The sequence below is a fragment of the Homalodisca vitripennis genome, chromosome X (genome assembly GCF_021130785.1).
Source record: "Homalodisca vitripennis isolate AUS2020 chromosome X, UT_GWSS_2.1, whole genome shotgun sequence".
In the NCBI taxonomy this organism is placed as follows: Eukaryota; Metazoa; Arthropoda; class Insecta; order Hemiptera; family Cicadellidae; genus Homalodisca; species Homalodisca vitripennis.
In genome coordinates this window covers 93,076,237-93,098,681 of record NC_060215.1, presented here as the reverse complement: position 1 = coordinate 93,098,681, position 22,445 = coordinate 93,076,237, and the positions used below count along the sequence as shown (strand labels likewise).

Genomic DNA, 22,445 nt, shown 5'->3' with positions numbered 1-22,445 from the left:
GGGGAAATTAACTTTAATTGGATACGGTTTTGGACAGTGTAAACTAAAAGAGACTTTAGAAACTTATCTTCCACCATCACTACTGTTTTATAAAAATGTTTATGTAATATAAAACCGGTATGAGGGCTATATTAAAACATGTTGGGTTTACCCACATTCCATCCCACTTTGGCAAAATACAACAAATCTAACAAATCTGATTTTGAGGGAAAGCAGTCGTAATCCTTTTACGATGCTATTGTGCCTTTGCACTAAAAAGCGACCAAATAAATAACAGTTAACCAAATAAACTGCGTTATTATCACACGGCTTTGGTTCAATCTAACGATTTCGCACTGTACAATAACCAATTAAATAGAGGGAAACGAGCGTTGGCCAGGAAGAAAAGACTCTTTTCTTCAGTCCCCTATATGAGCGTACGTTAAAGCAAATGTACTGGGGAATGTGGACTTTTCGGCAATTTTAAAAATTGTGTATCCTTGCAATGGTCTAATCTCATAAATACTTTTGCAATAAATTCCGTAATGTGGGTTTACGAAGAACGACATGTTACATGTGAAAATACCGGATGTCCAAAAAGTCAGTATACTGGGGAATATACTGTATATTTATATGGTGAATTTGTACCTATATACAGCTGTTTCTTAGAGATATTTAAATACGATTTGTTTTTCTTTAATATCCAATATTGTTTAATTGTTTATCCAGCTGCGAAGTTAATTAGTGACACTGTGTAATGACATTTGTACTGTAGCCACGAACCGCAAACCAACCCTAGAATGCATTAAAAAACATTGGTGTTTTTTGTTCACATTTCACAAAATAATAGTAATTTAACTATTAGCAGAAAACATTCCTTAGCATCATCTAGGCGAGGCATTAACAAATCGGACAAATGAGTTTAGACGACTGGAAGTGTGCATCCAGAATACTGGAAGAGTAGGAAATCCAGAATAGCTACAAGTGAAGCCAACTGCTATTGCCTAATTTGTTGCTCAGAGTAAGAAGAAAGTTCTCCGCAATAGATATGCTGAGTTTGGTATTCCACTTAATAGCAAATCGTATACCATGAATTCATTGGCACTCAACTTTGCCAATGAACTCAACTCTGATCGTCCACAGCTGCATCGGGGTTTATTAGAAGACGACTTCGACAGGCGTATTGAGTTTTATGAATGGTTTGTACGATGTACAGCAAACAAATACTTACAAAATCACATTATTTGGACAGATGAAGCTTTCTTTAAACTTAACGATTCCGTAATCGACATAACCGTATCATATTGAGTAATATCAATCCGTACGAAAATCTTGAGCAAGAACTAACTGTTACAGGAGTAACTATGTGAGCTAGTAGACTATGTGGAGTAGTGACGTCGTGTATCCATACTTTTTCAATGGAACTGTGAGCAGAGATTCATACCTTGAAGTGTTGCAAGAAGCGGTTTTGCATGAGCTATCCTATGTGTGAAATGCAAACTTTATTTGATAACAAGATGGTGCTCCGCTACATTAAAGTAAAATGATAATGGGAATTTCTCAGCAACGCATTCGAAGAGTGGATTGGAAGACGTGGTACATACAACACTTTAGCCACCAAGATCATGTGATGTAACATTAATAGACTTTTTAGTTTGAGGAATAGTGAAACAAAAATTTTGGCCAAATAGCCCTCAAATGTCCACAGCATGTAAGAAGAGCGGTCACAATAGAATGTGAAGTGTTAGTTATTGAACCAAGATATGTTTAATATCTAATATGAGTTAGTTTGACGTGTAAAAACGCATTGAAAAAAATTAAAGTAAGATGGGAGGAATTTGACCGGGTTTTACAACTAAAGTAAATTATCATATCAAGACTAACTTGTAATATTGAATGTTTTGTGATTCTAAGAATACTAACATTCTAACATTCTAACATCTAACATTCTAAGCCTTGTTGTGTATTTCTCTCTTGTAAAAAGCAAAACCTTATCCGAAAGAAAGTAGGACAAAAATTAAATACCAGGTGGATGTGTCGGTGCAAGAAATGGGATGAATAAATCATCTTTCTTGTCACAATCTATATCAAGTATTACAAACAATTTAAACAATCTATATACTTTAAACTAATTACATGAATCACACGTATTAAATTATCCTTAAAAACGCGACCAGGATCGACTCTTGTAATGTTTTCGGAATAAAAGATTCGGACATCTGTGACAACGTTACTGAATCGGCCGTGTTATATTCCAGTAACCCTGAGTCGTGATTGAAATTCTAGCCATTGGATCGCCGCCGCGCAGTCACCAGACCTTCCTGTCGCCTTGGTCATTCCGCGCCGCGGCCGCCTAGTGTCTTGTCTCTGCGGCAGCAGACCAGGTAACACCTTGCCTAACTCACCGGTGAAACCCGTTCATGTTGGTTAACTCGTTTTTAGTATCGCTTATGGTTGTATTTACTTGTAAACGCTATGAAAGTGCTATCTGGATATCTACGGCATTTAGTTTCAGGGAATTTTCAAGACCAGTTATTAAAATCACTACAGATTTCCGTGTTTCCATGTGCAGGTATCGACCAGGTGATGAGGGATGCCGCCTATGCCACCCGTGCTGCCCTCTCTAGGAGGCCTAATCAGCGGCTCGGGCCTGCTGGGTCTAGGGCTCATTCCTCTCTTCGTCATGGGCCTCACATTTTTTCGGTACAGTGCTGTGGACCCGGAATCCCGACCCATCGACACTAAACAGGTATGTATGTTATAAGTTCATCCACACGAACTCTTCTGACAAACTAATATATTCCTGTTAAGGTTGCAACTACATCTAACCGTTGGGTAATTTGTTACATTGCAAACTTTACTTGACTCTAAATATTTATACAGCAACGACTTCTTGATACGTAATATTGTTTTACCATATTATACAATACATGAACCACGTGGTTATAAAATGACCTTTTGGGAAGTAGGGATAAGGAATCCTCGCAGCCTGACCACTGCAAACACTTTCACGACATATCATAAAGTGGTTATTATGTTGTTAATAACCATTTAATGCGATTAGGTTGTAAAACACCCTATCGGGTTCCTTTATTTCCCCTAAATAACGTCAAAAGTAAAGTAAATTTCGTTACAATGCGGAACTTTTGAAGCATAAAACAAAACAGAATTACTTTCCGTCGCCTTTCATGCATTGCGTGATGTGTGGCACCATTACAACACGCGAGTATGGGGTACATCGGAGTCTAACGCAGACCACTAATCATCTCGCGTGCAACTTGCCAATAGCAGTTGGCCAGGCCGTTCGTTACTCAATGCGGTCTGCTGCTGCCAGTGAAACTTACTACGCAATTACTACATGTTGCATCACCACTAGCATAGAACTGCATTACGCTAGGTCTAGCCTACTTTCATTTTATACAAGTTACTTTTACAGAAAACATACATATGTCTATTACAAAACACATTTTTTGCAATAATAATGGAAAACCATTTTAGTTACAACATGGAAGCTGAGCTATTTTTATTACTAAATTTCCAATAAATCACTGAATGCCTACGATAGCAATTTTTATTACATATTTACATCATCTCCGTTCTTTATCTACGACGATAATTTCAAAACCACTTAGCTATTATTAATTATTCTACTACTATATATTGTTCCTTATTTTCTACAACTAGGCTCACCACCAGAGTCAATAAAGGTACGGTATAGCGCATTGTTCTCCCACCTGAAAAAAACAATCAATGTTAAATAAAGTAACAACAATATAAAATTAATATATACTGTCTATATTTTTATCGTATGGCTCTTAATGAATGAAGAGTTGTAATAAAAGTACATTTCCCCTCATATCAGAGCTGTACCATTTCTGTTTTGTAGGTACAGAAGACGTGAATCCTCATAGTGCAGTTGCTCAGGTTGAAATACTTGAATAAAAAGTTCTGAGTATAAACAGAGTAAAAGCTATAAACACATGCTTTTATTTTTCGCATAACTCACTAATAGGCAAAATAAAATACGACATTTTTATTTTAAGATTAAAAACAAAACAACATTTTTACTGAAAAAGCCAAAACAAAGAACATTTTTTAATGGTAGCTCTGATCCGACATTCAGAATTAGGAATCGATTTAGAGTCAATAATTTTGTCCAATTTGAATATTTCAAGTAGCCTAACCTTTCTCACACCCTAATTTGCCCATAAAGATACCTCTGGCTAGGAATGAATTTACTACTAATCGTTTTACAATCTCATATTGCAAAAGGAGAGGAAAGGAGTAGAATTACTTGTAGTATAGATAACTCTTATAATTTTAGGATAAATACTAATTAGGATCTATTATGCCCAAAATGTCTCGTAATTTACCTCAATATACCGCAGTTATACCTCAATATACCTCAGTTATTACCACGAGGACTTCATTATTCTTTATTAATAAAAAATAGACAGTATTCTGAACTCAGATACCTACCTGAATATTAATTAAGTTTAACTAAATTACTAAAAGTAACTAGTTTTACTAGATTTTTATATTTTTATGAGGTTTTTTAATTTCCAAATTATTTTTCTAACGCATACTCAAAAAGTGTAGTTTAAATTTATCCTGGTTTTATTACCACCTTCCAACTTAATTTTTACCTGCTCACTATAATTTTCTTATACTCTAACGCTGATCGCGTGGCATAATACGTATTTTGTTGTGCTATCTATCATACGTTGTTTTGGCATGTACTTAAGTAATGTATTTTCTATTTCACCAAGGGCTTCATAGATAACATTTAGTTATACTCGTTTTTAGTGAACTGCGAAAATGCGATACGCATAATATGCATGGTAGTATAATATAGTAGTATAATTTGTTCATTGAGTTCATACAGGAAACAAGCTAGTACCTTTAATGGGTAAACCGTAATAGATTGTTACGATATTTGTAAAGATAAACATTACGTCAACTAAACCGATGACGTTATTTGTTACGACAAATTTATCACAAACTTAATTATTTTAATTTAAACTCATAAGGGAATTAACGTTAAATAAATATGTATACAAAACAAGTGATAAAATATATATGTTATCATACATACGTTATGAAATTTATGGGAATTTATGTTTTTCACTTGCAATTACTTTACGTTGTCAGTAAAATTACCAGAGCACTGACAATGTAAAGTAACGCCATAGGAGACACGTGTGATGACTCCTACTACCAAGAGGTCTTCTTACCACGTACAAAACTTTATTTTATAACGTATTATTGTAGTTATTGTTTATGATATTTTAGCAACTGCATATTTAAAATTTGAAGTATTATATTTTATCACTCTATAGCAGTACGACTGACCCTTATATGTGAGCCATTCAACGCTGTTCTCTAAATCTCTATAAGAATGATCCTTTACACTAAACACGAGAAAAAGGTAACAAGGTACTCACTGGGATTGTATAACCCCCAGTACACAAAATTATTAGTTTTTGATTCCTCAGGTAACAGTTGTCCAGTGTCAATAGATTGACAGAACAAAGCAAAGGACTCCTTCCCTTATAGCTCTTATTTTTGTCTTAAGTATACATAACAGAAGGGTGGACGGATTACCAGATTCAAAAAACTCTTATATACATAATAGATCATTAATTTCTGCCTGTTATGGTTGCTGGATGTGATCCCTTTAAGAAGCGGACGCGTTATCACGAACTGAGCGCTTTGAGCCGACCATACTCGTATCTGGGTATTCAATCGTCCAAAACGAGGAGACAATGTTAATTGACTCGAAATTGTACTGTTGAGACATAGACGGTCTCAATAACTGAAAATCTATCTCTAAACTTGGCCAATTTTGAAACCATTCAAGAAACAAATCCATTTTCTACCTGAATATATATTAAAAATAGGTCGTCGCCTGTTTCACTAACAGTGTCATGTTTAAAACGACGTCCTTCTTTAGTGTTGAACAATTGTATCACATAAAATCGCAGCCACCGTATCGCATACAACATCATGATGTTTCATGCTGCCACCATGAGTACAGTGGTCCCACCACTTGAGCAGCAGTCCCTATCACATGCCAAACGGCACGGCACCGGACATCCTTATGTTACCTTCCTCTTGTAGTGCGTAGTCTTGATGACTGGCAGTTGATTCGAACTTTCTATAATCTCGAATGGAGTTTCAAGGGAAGGAAGAAGGCCTACCCATGGAGCGAAGGCAGTAATATCGGACGCAGCAATCGTGTCCAGTTGTGAGGTTCTCTGGTCAAACACTTCTCCCACCATTATCCAAAGAAAGTGTCCTCCTAGCCCAATATATTCATTTCTCGAGGCATTCCAAACGTGAAACTAGCGAAAGATAAAGGACGACGACTTCCACTCATTGAGCCAAGATCAGTGGAAGCCAGAGAGAGACAGCTTCGTGTACCATAGTGTACTACACAGGGAACGAAAACCAATAGGCACATCTTGCAATCGTTGAACAGAGCAAGATATAAGTGCATGTCTCAACATATTTTCTTCTACTAAGATCGTCAGAAAAAACCAACGAATTGAATTCCTGTTTTTAAGCTCACACCCACATCATGAATCGTTGTCTCTAAAACAATACCCACAACACGTAATATCGTATATAATCGTAATAAGTGCTGAATGATTTTATTTGACATATCTCAGACTAATGTTCAATCTTCTGATGTGCGTGACGGTAATAGTATGATTTTGTATATCTGTGGAATGGTTAGTCCTAGGTGCATTAAAAGCTTAATTTCAATTAAAGTTTAAGTTCAATGTAATTTTATTTCAAATTAAATTTTACACTGGGCAGTTATTCAAATGCTTAGAACCTCCTCGGGTTGCATTGGTGTAATCATTAATTTTTCATATCACTGAATATTGTTTACCATAATTTTGTCACAGTCTCATACTTATAAACAATTCTTTCAGTACTACAAAATAGTGCTATAATGGTTTTTTTTATCATCTAAGGAAGTTTAATAATGACTCAACGCAACAGAGTATCGTGAAATGACTTGTGTAATTTTTTTATGTATTCCAACCTGTTGATTCGATCTGGAGAACAAACAATAGTAACTGCAACAGTATCCATGTTTACTAGACAACTATACTGATTTTATGTTTAGAATTAAGAGAGCGTCGTGTAGCAGTAAAAACTTGGATTTAGTACTTCGGTCTTGCTTTCTGTTAACACTTTTCTTATGCCCATAAAAAACCTTTTAAAAGTTTTAGAGTGTAATATATACTTTTATTACTAACAAATTACTTTTAATTAATAATAATTATTTATTTAGCATTCGACGTAAGTTAATATGTAATGTAACTATATTCTGAAGTTCGCTCATGAAATCGTTAATTTATTTATTTATTTTGAAGGCAATAAACCTCGGCTTACACGATGAGATTGCGACGATCTACCGCTTTAAAGACCGTCAAATTCAGCTGATATTGACTTAAAACATATTCTCAACTCCCATTTCCTCCAAAACGTCCATTGTCTCCTAAACGTGACGGAACGTATGCCTATTGCAAATGACAAAGACCATCTGTCACAATGCCTATGTAATGCCTAGTTAGACTATGTAAAATTGACGCAGCTTTGACCACTCTTTTGATAATATACCATAGTACTCTGACACATCGGCACAGCCATCGTCAAATCAACTTTGAAGCACTAACGATTTGGTTTGACATCAAACAAAACTTCTCTAGAGTCTATACTAGTTTCGGACCTTCATGGCCGTGGTCTCTTGAACAATCTAACGATGAACACTCGGGTCAATCTTTGTTGTGAAGGTTATTGGGCATTTCAGACACTCAAACTAGTTAAGAACTGAGGGTACATGAAGTAGATCCTCTGTGGGTGAATTTTAAGGGCAAATGTCTAGTGTTGAGCAGCTTGTGAGAGTATCACCAAATCGTTATTTTCTAATAATAGGAGCAAGTGATAAGAAAAGAACCTTGGAGAAGGCATGGCAAGCCATCGTCTCGGCAACACTACTAGCATCAACAGCTCAATGAGATCATATATGAGTCATCATCTACACAGATCGCGGAGTGTTACGTTCCAGAAATAACTTGGTTTACCTGAACAATAGCCTTGTTTTTCTTAGGCTCAAGTACCACTAACTGTGAGGCAAAGACATTATAATTGGTACCAAGATAAGGATCAACATGACCAACGCTACACCGATTGGAAACAAGTTGCTTGTAAGCACGAAATCTAACACACTCTAACTGTGCTATATTAAAATATAAAAACATCAATAAACTTTAATATATTTTATATATTCTAGCTTACGAATAAAATCTACTTAACGAAAATGACTTTTTGTGGATAAAAATGGCCCACAATTGGCCCCGCATTATGGAGGTAAATGCGTTTTCAAAAGCGTTTTTTTTAAGGCATTGATTTTAACAAGAACGTTATGTATACTGTAGCGTGAAATATTTATCTCTATGGCGGTTCATCAACCCATGTTTAAAAAACGGGTTAACTGTTGCTAGTTTACTTAAATTGTACCTAGTAATTCTAAAACTTCACGTTAATCTGTTTAATAATAGTGTAAAATTTATAAAATGCTAGAATTTAATTCATACATCTGTTAAAAACAATTTACAATGGGTTTTTAGGTTGTAAAATATGTTATTATTTCATAATTACATTTTATATTAGTTATTTTTGAATTGTAATTAATTATTAAATTCTTTGACCGTTATCAGTACCTAAAGCAAAATTCCAGATCTATGATTCTATGAAATGTAAAATATAAAGTAATATAATTTGATAAGGGATAAAATATCTATTTATTAAATATAAGACAGGAGTACACATACCTACAAGATATCATACTATCTACTCTTATACTACCACTGCACCTAGAGCTAGTTACATGAAGGTTCTTAATATTCCCTAGCTAACTTAACCTAGGATTTATTTAAACCTAGTGTTACTAAAAGAATGTAAGGGATCGTTTGGGGAAGGAGGAGTTTTGTGGAAGTTCCATGCAATAGGAGGAGATGGAATAAACTTCGGGGGAGGATAGTTGTGGTTAGTCTAGTTATGTCCACTAAACGGGGGTTGTTAGTCTCACTGGTGCACAGCACTTCTGAGTCCCTCCACGGATTGGATTGGATCCTGTAATCGGTGGAAGGGGCTGCCATCTGCAAGGCCAAGAGGTTTGTCCTCAACAATTTTCCCACATAGACGTCTGGCCAGTAAGGCGACCTGAGGCGTTGACATAAGTGTCCGGAATATACAGAGCAATTCCTCCACGAAGGTCACAAGGCCTTCCCAAAGTCTGTCGTGGCTGCGCAGTTGAAGATGCTATGGTGAGGATGTTCACGTTCTTCACAGTGGCAGAGATCATTCTCCAAATGTCCGAATCGTTGATGGTAATCCCCAAAGTGACCATGGCTAGTCTGTGTCATGGCATGGTCAAATATTGCCTCACCGACGTTGGCTTTTCTTGGACATCGGGGCAGATAAAGTGGGTCAATAGTTTACTGACCGCATTGTCCCACTCATACTGCCACTGATCAAGTATCTACTCTCGCATTGTCGTCTGATCTCCTGTCGAAGTCCTTTCCTCCTCTTCCATAGCATCCTACTTAGCTTAACCATAAAATTTATCGGGAGTTTTCCTGTGATGACGGTGACGATAAGAGACCGTTTGATAAGCTCTGTGATGTATCTGAGTGCATGCCTCTGCGCCATCCGGAGTTGTCGAATACGTACACATTGTTCGCGCGATGTGTCCAGATTCGTGAACCGTAGTTCGCCGTCGGGAAGTAAACCGCTCGACAGATGGTCTGCAGAGTCTCTGGACGTATTCCACACTTGATTTTCCATGAGGGCCTCAGCACGATTGCCATTGGCTTTCACGTGGGGAAGAAAGGCCATTTTTTGTCGAGCATCACGCCGAGGTATTCTTGTTGCTCCACGATTCCTCTCCAGTACCCACTAGGTCGTATTTGGGGTGGCCTTCCTCTCTGAATATTGCCGGCAAGAATCATAGCCTTTGTCTTTGTAAGCGGGAAAATGGGTTGGCCCTGCTTGACCAAGCGTCGGAGCCAGCTCAGATCTCCGCAAATTGCCCCTCGAGATCTGGTCTTGAGCGCCTTTGGACGAGGATGTAGGCGTCGTCCATGAAGGCGATTACCGATGAACCAGGTGGCAGTGGTATCCACAGCAAGTCATCAAACACGCAGTTCCACAGTGCGGGCCCAAGGACCGATCCCTGCAGGCAGCCTTTCTCAACACAGATACGGGAGTTTTGTCGCAGTTTCAGGAACACTGCAAGCCACCATACACCGTCGACTCTCCTATGATATCAATGGTCAGTCCGATCGCGTGTTTGTTGTCCACGATTGAGGTCCAGGTAAGGAGTCGCTGGACGACGTTGACTGTGCTCCTCCCGCCCCGAAGCTGTACTGAGAATCGCAGAGGAGTCCATTTCCCTGTATGTGGTTCATCCGGCTGGTGCACATAATCCTCTCCAAGGGCTTTCCAAGACAGATGAGAAGACTTATAGGACGCAAAGATGTTGGGTCCGACCAGTCCCTGTTGCCGGCTTTAGGATAACTGAACTAGGAGTAGTAGGAAACGTTACTGGACCTACATTTATAACGTAATATTCAACACTGCGAAGTGCGTCGTCTTAGACTGCTGTAGTTCCAGTGGCTCGTGAACCGATTTACATACAATGGCTGCTATTGGTCGCACTTCTTGCGGCTGGTTCCCAAAGACGAGGTTCGAGAAGGCCAATCCAAAATACCTTACTTTGCCGAAAAATTATAGGGCTCATGTGCCTGGAGGATGTCAATATTGTTATCAGCCATGGTTGGCTTCGTTACTGGCAGCTCTGAAGTTTCGGAGGTTCAACTGACCAATCGTCAGGATCCCACGTCGAGTGGTCTAGTCATAGTTCGTCATATTCGACACCCTGCCGCATTCCGCAAGACAGGTGGGACATGTATTCGAAGTCAGCAAATGCTTCGCATCCTTTCCAGCTCTTTTGCACTTCGACCAGGTTGGTGGCTTACTCTTCTTCTTACAGTCCTGAATCGAATGTCCCTCCTTGGCATGGTCAGCAAGTATCCTCAGCGCTGCAGGCTTTCGCCAAATGGCTGGAATAAAAATATCTAAAAGATCTATTCTCGCACAGTATCCTACCACCCAATAAACTTGCCGTACTACATTCTCTCACGCTCTCTCTCACACAATACAGTGCTCTCGTCGTACCATCTACATCACTGGATGGTATGTGAGAATTTAGAGCAGCCATTGCTTATGTATAAATTACGTTTTGCTATTACATATTCTTATTTAAAGGAAGTAATTATCACATTTATTAAGTCAAATATGTTTTGAACATGCTTCTTTAGCATAAAATAGTAAAAAACATAAATCAACTTTTAGCTCATAGTTAATTATAGGTTCAAAGTAAAATACAGTGTTTTCTCCGGTTCTCTATAAATTGATGATTGAAGACTGGAGGTTTATTAACATTATAATTAAAACACACGACATAAAGAAAGATATATTATATCTGAGTATTTCCAACGAATCAGAATAAATGATAAAATTACTCAAAGTGGTTCCCTGAATATCGCAGACACCAATGAATTACGCCTTCAATCCACAGAATACACGCAGCAAGACTGGAAAGTGATGCTGGAAGTGGAAGGCGCTGCAATCTAGCGTATAGCAAATAATACTAACCGAATTACACTATACTTAATTGAATTTAAGTATGAATTTTGTATGGTTCGATTTTTGTAAAGTTCTAAATTGAATAAGAACAATAAATCTACACTCCTATATTTATTTACAACTTTAAAACACTGTGTGCATATAACTTTATATAAGAACCTCGACACAAATACTAACTTTGTAGGTATAAATAAACATCTGTTTACCACCATAAAATTTCATGTCGGCGTTAATAACAGTTGATTCTTTAATAATGTCTTAAAAAATTATTACCTCTAGTTTAATTTAAAGGAAAAATCACTGAAATAATCTTATCACTGATTATTACAATAATTATATTATAAAATTTCATAGTTTATGAATATGCAGAATGTAGCCCTTTGAAAACCAGTGTACGAAATGATTTATACGTATAACAAAATTATTTAGCTACTGAACAATATGACCAATTTCATGTTATGAGATAATTCCTCCCAACAGCCACTCCGCTTTAACGAATTCCAAAGGCGTCACTCAAAAGTATATTACCCTATATATTTTAAACTTGAGGTTCTAATTATTGCAGCCTGTAGGTCATTCTTATGTCTTGTTTTACTCACATTCACACTCGGAAGCCCTTAATCCTGATATAATTGAACCTTCAGAAGAATATCGTCTGGAAAAGTCTGCAGCTCAATTCTCAACCAGTGCAACAAACTACTACACATATGGTCTGATAAGGGCATCGAAGAAACATATTGTTCATGACAATCCAATTGATAGATAATTTAATTTTGTTCATATTTTCATCTATCTTCAAGCTACACCGGTTCACTTATTCTTAATCAGATTTTGAGATAAGGATATGTTGTGATCGGGAAAAGTTCGAGTGAAGCAGTCGGTGTTGGATATCAGTTCCTCGGGTCAACAAGTTCTGTAAAACAGATCCTGCAGTGTTAATTTTTAATATTAGGGTTTAGGTGTGAAGGCGGTAGTTGGATTCTATAGTTGAAATAAAATTATGATTACGACTTAATTACGAATTAAACTGACATGTAATTTCCCCAAAATAAGGAGGCAGTCGAACTAACTATCATTTACTACACTGGCTCCTAAATCAATTGTAACTAAATTATATAAGCAAATATTTATTAAATTGGTTTAATATTATACTTACATACTTCTAAAAGCTGGCTGTTATGACCTGGGCTGTCTCTGGTAACTTAGCAGGTAGTTAGTTTACTTAGAGGTAGCACGTTTCCTAAATTCAACGATTGTATCAATCATTATTGTAATGGCATATCCCTGCACGCAACCAGGGGTGAGCTTTATTGCATATAAATTATGTGTAAGTAGCAATCACCAAACATTTTGGATTGTAAAAGTTAATGGCTTACGCAATGTTTAGAAGTATCATAGTTTCGTGAGGAGAAATGATTTTCATTTATCCAACGATAATATACAATATTGGTTTAAATTACATTGTTTATAAATGCTATCTTTTTAATAGATTCTTTATTAATACGAAGTTGTACCCTTTGTTTACTAAACATTGTTATTTTTACTCCACGTGTATGAGTTTAAAGTTTACCATGTGCACCAAAAACTAGTATGGATGTACAGTGAAAAATTAAAATTCTTCGGTTTGTTAATTAATATCCATTAATATGTTTATTAAATGGAAAAACAATAACATTTATTATCAAACAAGTTAATGTAAAATTTCACAGTAAAGAAGTCATAACATTGATGCTATACTTAATTCTGTGTAAGTACAGACATGGAATATATTATTGTATGTATTGCAGGTGATGGCAGAGTACGACTTCATAGTTGTGGGGGCAGGCTCTGCAGGAGCCGTGGTGGCCAATCGCCTCTCGGAGGTTCGCAACTGGACAGTACTGCTGGTGGAGGCGGGCGGCGACGAGACCGAGATCTCCGACGTACCTTCTCTGGCCGGGTACCTCCAACTGACGAACCTGGACTGGCAGTACCGCACCTCTCCACCACCTCCCGACAGTGCTTACTGCCTCGCTATGAACGGGGACCGTTGCTTCTGGCCGAGGGGCAAGGTGTTGGGGGGAAGCAGTGTGCTAAACGCCATGATCTATGTGCGGGGCAATCGATTGGATTACGACCATTGGGAAGCTCTTGGTAACACTGGATGGGGCTACGACAGCGTGCTACCCTACTTCAAGAAGTCGGAGGACAACAGGAACCCGTACTTGACGAAGACGCCGTACCACAGCCGCGGGGGGTATTTGACCGTCCAAGAGTCACCTTGGCGATCCCCTCTAGCGGTAGCTTTCGTCAAGGCAGGTGAAGAATTAGGATACTTGAACAGAGATATAAATGGGGAACAACAAACAGGATTTATGATCGCCCAGGGGACGATAAGGAGAGGATCCCGGTGCAGTACGTCCAAAGCGTTTCTTAGGCCGATACGCCTCAGGAAGAACTTGCACATATCGATGCATAGTCAAGTCGTAAAACTCATCTTCGACTCGGAGCAATCCGAAGAGCCGGCCGTTAAGGGAGTGAAGTTCTTACGAGAGGGGAGGATGCACATGGTACGAGCGAAGAAAGAGGTGATACTGTCTTCGGGTGCCATAGGCACTCCGCAAATCCTCATGTTGTCTGGAATAGGACCCGCGGAAGATCTGAAGCAGCATGACATTCCGTTAATAAAAGACCTAAAAGTGGGCCATCATTTACAAGATCACGTGGGTCTGGGTGGACTGACGTTCCTCGTCGACGATCCAGTAACCTTCAAGAAGTCCAGGTATCAGACTTTGTCAGTTGCTCTAGACTACATAATCAACGAACGAGGGCCTATGACCTCTTTAGGCGGTGTGGAGGGATTGGCCTTTGTTAACACTAAGTATGCGAACTCCTCGGGCCTCTGGCCGGACATACAATTTCACTTCGCGCCGAGCTCAGTCAATTCGGACGGCGGCGAGCAGATCAGGAGAATTCTGAACCTCAGGGATAGAGTTTACAACACTATGTATAAACCTTTGGTGGAATCTGAGACGTGGACTATTCTACCACTCTTGTTACGCCCCAAAAGCAGTGGCTATGTCAAGTTGAAAAGCAGAAACCCCATGATCCACCCGACGATAGAACCCAACTACTTCACTCACCGAGAAGACGTAGATACTTTGATAGAAGGTATCCGCATCGCTCTCAACGTCTCTGCCACCAAAGCCTTCCAGAAGTTCGGCTCCCGCCCGCTCCTCACGAAGATGCCGGGCTGTCGCAAGCATCCCTTTAACTCCGACGAGTACTGGGAGTGTGCCCTGAGGCACTTCACCTTCACCATCTATCATCCAACAGGCACTTGTAAGATGGGAGTCGACGCTGACGCCGTGGTGGACCCGCGCCTCAGGGTACACGGAGTGAAGAATCTCAGAGTTATAGATGCTAGCATTATGCCGGAGATTATCAGTGGAAACCCTAACGCGCCCACCATTATGATAGGGGAGAAAGGGGCGGACATGATAAAGGAGGACTGGGGTTTCTTGTAACCCGGTTTACCGATTGATAACGTTTCCAAAGACAATGTGTACAAAACCTGAGTAAATTATACGAACTTAAAAGTGGGCGAAATCAAATTAGTACATCTAGTTATCCCGGTGAAATAAACTGGTGTAAACGATCCCATTACAATCTTTGGTGAAATTAATTGTGTAGAATCCTTGTACTGTCAAACCCTCTTTATTATAGACAAAAAAGGGAATTTGAGAAACTAAATATATATATGAGGGAAATCAACAAAACTTTGAGATTGACTTTCAGAATGTTATATTTGTTTGATTACATGAAAAAATCAAATCGAATATATTAAACATTAAGAATAATTCTCCAGCTTTTAAATACAAAAGAAAACAAGTCCTTTAACGCATTAAACAATGGTACTTACTTACACCCCTCCAAAACACAATGGCATTGGAAATGTGTAATGTAAGCAATGCACGAAACTAGTATGCTGAGTATGTTAAAGAATGATGAGTAATGTTTGAGGGTTTTAAAAAGGTTACAGGCTAGATAATTACACTCAATAAAAATTCAAATTATATAACATACGTTGATTAGTAAACGTTTCTGCGATCAACACGTCCGCGTTCAGCAGACACATTACGTGGTTACTTCATACTTTTATTATTATCCTAGAATACATAGGTATATAATATTTTCCTCTGAGGCTGATTTTGCAACAGCATTAAGTGCGTTTCAAGTAGTATTTGAAATAGAACCACAGTTAGCAATTGACAAGACTCAACTAAAAACCTAGGATTTAACAATGTTACAAATAAAAGATGTAAACACACAGGTTGGAAGTTGTTACTGTATTATTGTATATATAAAAATATGCAGTTATATTTCCCAGATAACAATGGGGTCGGTAAATTATCTGTGAACTTATGTGGAAGCAGTTAAAATTTGCTCAAGGATTTTGTCATTTGCTCACCCTGTAGACTGTTTTTATAGTGCCTTTTTGTAATACAGTTTTATATTAGATATTCAGAATATTTATTGGTTTATTATAAAATAAAAAATGTACATATTTACGAACATTCCAGTTTCTTCTGCATCCTACATCCTTCTTTCTGCACCCTTACAACTTACAAGGCAAATGAACACAAGTTATTTAGAATTAATCATAAATGTTTCTTTTAGTTTTGGGACTTTTGTTTTAAAACCTAGAAACCAAGGTAATATTTTAAATAATAATTCGTCCTCTGTATATGAAACTTTCAATTGTCTAGTGTATTATGGTTGACCCTTAAGTATTAGAGTTACCATAGGGCACCAAACGACACCGAATAACAAGTTTTTACTCGTAGTTCATTTTAAATGAAGCTCTTACAGGTTAATGTGCTAGGCATATGGATTGAAAATATTGTTTCTGTTATATTGCAAAATATAACAAGACAATATTAACTATATCAATAATATGGGTATCTTAAACAAAGAGTGTCAATATATTTGTTAACCTTCTTTAAGCAAAAATGCCAACAAATCTGTGCATGAATTGAATTTTTCGGATAGCTGCACAACAATTAATTTATTTTTATGAGAAGGCTAACAGCTTAGGGATAGAACATAGTAAATATTTTTACTGCATATTAGCTACATCAGAGTTTTCATAGTGAGTGAATATGATATTTGTAAAACATACATTAACAACAAAGGTATTTTATACCCATCATTTCACAGTAATGTATGTTACTAAATTTACTATTCAAAAGAAACGATATATAACCAGGTCTTCGTAGAAGCCTTTCACCAGCTAGCGTCACAATCGCATTTAATGTGGATTTTGTGTAAGCATTGCTGACATCCAAATGACAGAGCGTTTTGTAGAAAGTGAAAACGTTTCATCTCAAGGACAAAATTATTAAAATACCTTCTACCATATTTTGTCTGACCAAATTCAGTATAGCGGACACTTATGATTTCGAAAATTGAATGGCTTTTGATTTGGAAAGATTTTAGTAGGCAAACGTTACTAATGACAGTGGGGCGTAGTCTTGAAATCGGAACACAAAACCGGCTCTTACAAAGCAACCATAAAGTGACATGGATGTCTAAGCAAGTTCACGGAGAGTCGTTTTTTGCGTAGTTCCTGTAGTCACAAAGACCATTGCACGATAAAAGGCCATTTGGGCGAAGCCCTGGAAATGGAAAGCACATCCGTATCCGAGGAAGTAAGATGAACCAATTCTACAACTATTGGATAACTACAATAAGGTAACTATTGGAAAAATTATCGATGCCTATGATTTTCCTGAGATTACAATAGCAACAAGTAAAATTCAAGAGTTGAAACCTGAATTTTAGTCGGTCTGTAAGGACTTAACTTTTTTCTATCTATATGAGTTTATGGTTCTTGTTGAAAAGCCCATAAATTTACAAGTTATGAATTCCACCACTGTTAGGTCTAGCCTAATCTAATGTATACCACTGCTACTTTATCCATACTTTGTCATTCTTCTTGTTTTGGCCTGACATAAAAATAAGGGAAACAATTCAAAAACTAGTGACTAGTAGCACAAATTGCTGTTTTTCGCTAATACTAAACTATAAACAATGATATATGCAATGTTTAAAACAGCTTATGTTGAGATTTACAATGGATTTAATAATGGATATTTCGAATGTAGATTCGAATACAACTTTTCTATACTTATCCAATTTTATAGCAAAATTAGTTCTAAATAAAAATAAATTTTCTGGCCAATAATCGAGTCAAAAGTAATTAATTCGTATAATGTAGCATTCTTAAGGGCCATCCATATTAAGGGTCTGCGATATAATAGGTATCATATGTTTTAATTTTGTTGACATTCAAGGCTTTTTTCTTACTTTTTTAAGTTGACACTACACATAACATGAGACCGGAAAATTAATCATCATTTTATTCACACTGTTTCAGACTTGAGCAATTGAATGCAATTCTTTAATATTTTTTTCGATTGTTTAACTCTTTATACTTTTTAATGGTTTAATTTTAACGGTTTTATATTCGTAGTTTTATATTCTAACAGCAAAGTTAGATTTGTTGTCCGATTTGTGAGCCTGCTAACTCACATCTATTATATGGTTCTCTTAATTTTATTATTATCATGTATTCCTCGATTGTAAGCAAGAATTTGTTCTAAATTTTTCTCTCAAAATATCATGAAGTGTTGTAGGGGGTTTAAATTTTTCAGCCCCCCTAATTTACATTCTTACAGCAATCAAGTTTTTAGACGTTAATATTGATTTGTGTGTCTATTGTTTCCATGTATACTGATTTAATTTGACATCTCTCTTAAAATCACATGTTTATGAGTTGGGAAAATATAACAATACTTTTAGACGAACTCACTGTCTAAACATTTAAATTAAACATAACACTAAAATCAATAAACAATAATATTACGAACCATGTTTATATCAGATGTTGCCACACAAGCTGGTAGATTTAAAAAGGCTGATTAATAAAACAACTGATAGTGATGGAAAGTTTACTTCCAGTACGGCGGAGTCCTAGTAATTTATGTAATATCTGGTAAGATATTACATAAATACCAGGTATTACCAGGGATATTACCAGGCATTTTTCTTGCCGTCCTTGGTACTCAATCTGCATAATGAATTTCGTAAACCTATCTTTATTTTTTCTTTATGGAATTAAATATATAGACTTCTAAAAACATTTTATATCAAACTATAAAAAACACTAAGTAGCAGTAAGAAACTTAGAAGAACCCATAAAAGCTAAACCACAATAAGGCAAGAAGATTGGTATATCGTTTGATATAATTTGATATTCAATTCCACCAACAGAGAAATAAATTTGTACTAATATCGTGCTTTCACGAAGTAAGTGTATTCGCATGAAAACCTATGTTTATTTAAATATTAAACATCACTTTGTTTGGTATATTTATTTTGCTACGTAACTAGCCGAGAGCGAAGTAAAATGTGGTTCCTTAACGTGATGTCAGTTTTAAAATATTTGAAATTAGCAACATTAAAATTAAAAAAAGTTATAGCAAATAGAACCACTCCCATTACTGCAATCCAAACCACTAAGCGAAGTTATGGAAATTGCCATATTTGCTAGTTGAATGATAAAAAGATAAACCAAAGTAAGTAATTTAATCTGATTTGAAATATTTCATCATGATTGATGTCAAATGAAACCCACATCAACCAAGAGTCTGGCTATAACTTGACTCTACATCTCCCTGTAAGGCTGGTAATGTCTGCCTCAAGACACCGCAGCACTTAGTAAGAAGACTCATAGTCATAGATCTTTGTTTTATAAAACCAATACTCTCATTGAAACCTACAATAAAGTACCGGCTTACCGATATCCTTATGCATCTATGACAGTCACAGAATACACCCAGCTAGTTCAAAACCTCATTCACTACTACATCATTGATTCTGTGCAGTTTTATTTTAAAGCAGGTTGAAATTTGTACTTAAGTTTCTTAACAAATTGCTTAAGTCAGTCCCCTACAGCTCTTCGAAACTTCCAGACTTTACATGGGTCGACCTAGGGCTGGACAACATTACGGGATGTTTTGTTTATCTAGCCGCTAATATAGAAAGCGAATACACTTGTAAACTCAACTCATACCAATTCTTCATAATATTTAATGTACATGTATTTAAAATTGTTTAAAATTTAAATTCAATATACTCGATTGCTATTACAACAGGAATCCCTAAGGGAATGATTGTTCGGTTTCACAGTAGTTTTTCTTTCTGGGGTATTTCTTCTAGACGGTAAATAGGGCTCATGAAATAACCCGTAAAGAATACATTGATGATGCCTTTGCCAAGTTAAACGTAAAATGATTTTTCATTACATCTATTTCTCATGCTAATGGAATGTACTAGTACATAATCTAATAATGACACATAGAGAAGGCCACAACAACGCACATTGTTATATTCAAATCCATGCAGTTTTCAAAGAACCGTGTTTCTAACATTCTAAGATAGGATTGCAGATGCAGATGATCGTTTTTTACAGGAGATTTCTTAAAACGGATTCAAACCGTCGGCGAAACAACGAATGTTGCCATTAAACTCTGTTATATTAGTAGTGTAGCCTCAAACAGTGTTTAATACAAGGAAGAAGAATTAATCATATTTATAACACTTTTTTAGTTTCTTATTTGTACTATGTGTATGTCAAATTAAAAGAATCCGTCTTTAGGTACTACTGTAGGTTAAGTTAAATAAAACAAAAGTAAACAAATAATTAAACCAAACTAACATGGATTTTACTAATTTCGTGGCTAACTTTCGTATTTAATGTATATGTGATTAATTTATATGTCTTTAAAGACTATCAGATAACATTTTTTTGATAAAACATCTTTGTCATTTAATAATACACCAGGATTAATTATGGCACTTTTGCAAATTTAAAAATGTTCTGAAGTTGACAATAGGTTACATTTTTTGCGTATGTGTAAACCATATAATTTATTTATACTAACTAAAGACAGATGAAATAAAAATATTGTGCACCAAATTGTGCTTAATTGAATTTTAATGAATAGTCATAATTTAAAATAACATAGTTTGAAGTAAGAATCAATCTTTTTCACACCTAATTCATAAAATGTAATTCATATATATATATATGTAGGGAATAATGAATGTTGGTATTACTTACTTTTAATTATTATTTATTGTACTTGAATTTGATGCAATACATAATAATGCATAATTTTTACATAGTATTAACTGTATCATGCCATACAGAATTTACCAGTATGTATACCCAATGATAATATTAGTAACATTCATATTTCCTCGCGCGCACTTTTTTGTAGTGTATGGAGCTTGTAATAGTATTCAAATGTCTTTTCGTGAATAAATATAGTTGTAATGAAATGAAGTTTTCAGAGGTCAGATTGATTTTAAGTAGGTTATTATTATACATTATAATAGTTTCGTCAATATTATACGTTATAATAGTTATGCCGACTGACTTTCGAGTGTGCTGTTCAAATTTCTTGGTGTTGTATTGATTTCTTTTGTAGTCTTATATATGTGTTTTTGGCAATTACATATAAAACCTAAAACTGTGTTATTAAAACGGACTCAAATTACGTATTTGCAAATGTAGAAAAAATTACTTTAAATAAACTGGAATAGCAAAAAGAATTAATTTAATTCCTAGAAAAGCTTCATTATAACTTCCTTTCACATAGGCGCATTCCCTAATTTAAATTCGCTACTTGACTATGCACCACGGGAGCGTAACTCAATTTGCTGATAGGAGCCGCAGAACACACATAACTAAGCGGGGGAACTAAGGATGGGGGATGTTATTGTGGTAAAGCGGGGTACGGATGTAGGTAGGGTGGAGCGGTGGTGTTGTGGTAGGGTGGAGCGGGGGTTTGTTGTGGTATGGTGTGGCGGGGCACGATAACTCGGGTGGGGTATGGTGTCACTTTCTAAGTGGACAGGTTGATCAGCATGTTACGGCATAGGTGACATAACCGGGCTCACCTGCCTACTCGCTGAAGACCACTGACCACACCGCCAGAATACAGAATACAGTATTACATTGGGTGTCAAGTTATACAAAGAAAGTAGCGATAATATCTAGAAGAACGCTTGAATGATAACAAGATTTAGCCACAGTTCTTTACAGTTACGCTGAAACTACTGAGCCAAACATATGGATCTAACGCGAAATGTGTCAATAAGAATCTTTTATCATTATATTCACTCATATGAAGATAGAGGCAGAGAAAACTATGATGTTCAAAGATACATAACTGTAGAATTTTGAAACATGCAATCACAATATGACGTTATATTAATTACCAAGCTTCGTGAAATCTTTAAGAACCTAGGGGTATCCAAATTGATTCAAAGTTTCAACGGCGTCAAATGCATTTTATTCTGTTTGTCCAAGGAAAACCGCCAAGAAGCTCTACCCTGTTGCAAGCATCGCTTTTGCGTGAATGGTTATGATGTATGATAAAGAAAGTGTTTTATGTATAATTAGAAGATATTAAAAGAAGATAATAACCCGAAAGCTTTTTAGTAATTTCAATAAGGTTTTCTGGGAAAATAAATATTTATTGTAATTAACCGTTTAAATAATAAAAAGTATACAGTTTACAAGACAGATTGGAATGGGTTGCGATACGTATTGATTATGTCTTTAAAATGTGACCATACATCTACGACCAAATGTAAGGGCGTACAACTGTATGCAGAGTAGCATTGTT

At 36.4% G+C, this 22,445-nt stretch overlaps 2 protein-coding genes across 2 annotated transcripts in view; one reads left to right on the top strand and one right to left on the bottom strand.

Moving 5' to 3' along the window:
- LOC124369504 (flotillin-2) overlaps positions 1–22,445 on the bottom strand; it is a 428,795-nt gene that overhangs the window by 214,991 nt on the left and 191,359 nt on the right. The gene's annotated exons all lie outside the window — the stretch shown is intronic.
- Positions 2,232–16,256, top strand: LOC124369500 (glucose dehydrogenase [FAD, quinone]). Its single transcript, XM_046827515.1, has 3 exons — positions 2,232–2,363; positions 2,552–2,728; positions 13,494–16,256. The coding sequence occupies exons 2-3, from the start codon at positions 2,573–2,575 to the stop codon at positions 15,210–15,212; spliced, it is 1,875 nt and encodes a 624-aa protein (XP_046683471.1). The 5' UTR covers positions 2,232–2,363; positions 2,552–2,572; the 3' UTR covers positions 15,213–16,256.

What these genes read in the sequence shown, in the direction of transcription:
- LOC124369500 (XM_046827515.1), top strand. Translation starts at nt 2,573, where the DNA reads ATGCCGCCTATGCCACCCGTGCTGCCCTCTCTAGGAGGCCTAATCAGC. An exon ending in GACCCATCGACACTAAACAG is followed by an intron (nt 2,729 to 13,493) that starts GTATGTATGTTA and finishes TATGTATTGCAG; the next exon opens with GTGATGGCAGAGTACGACTT.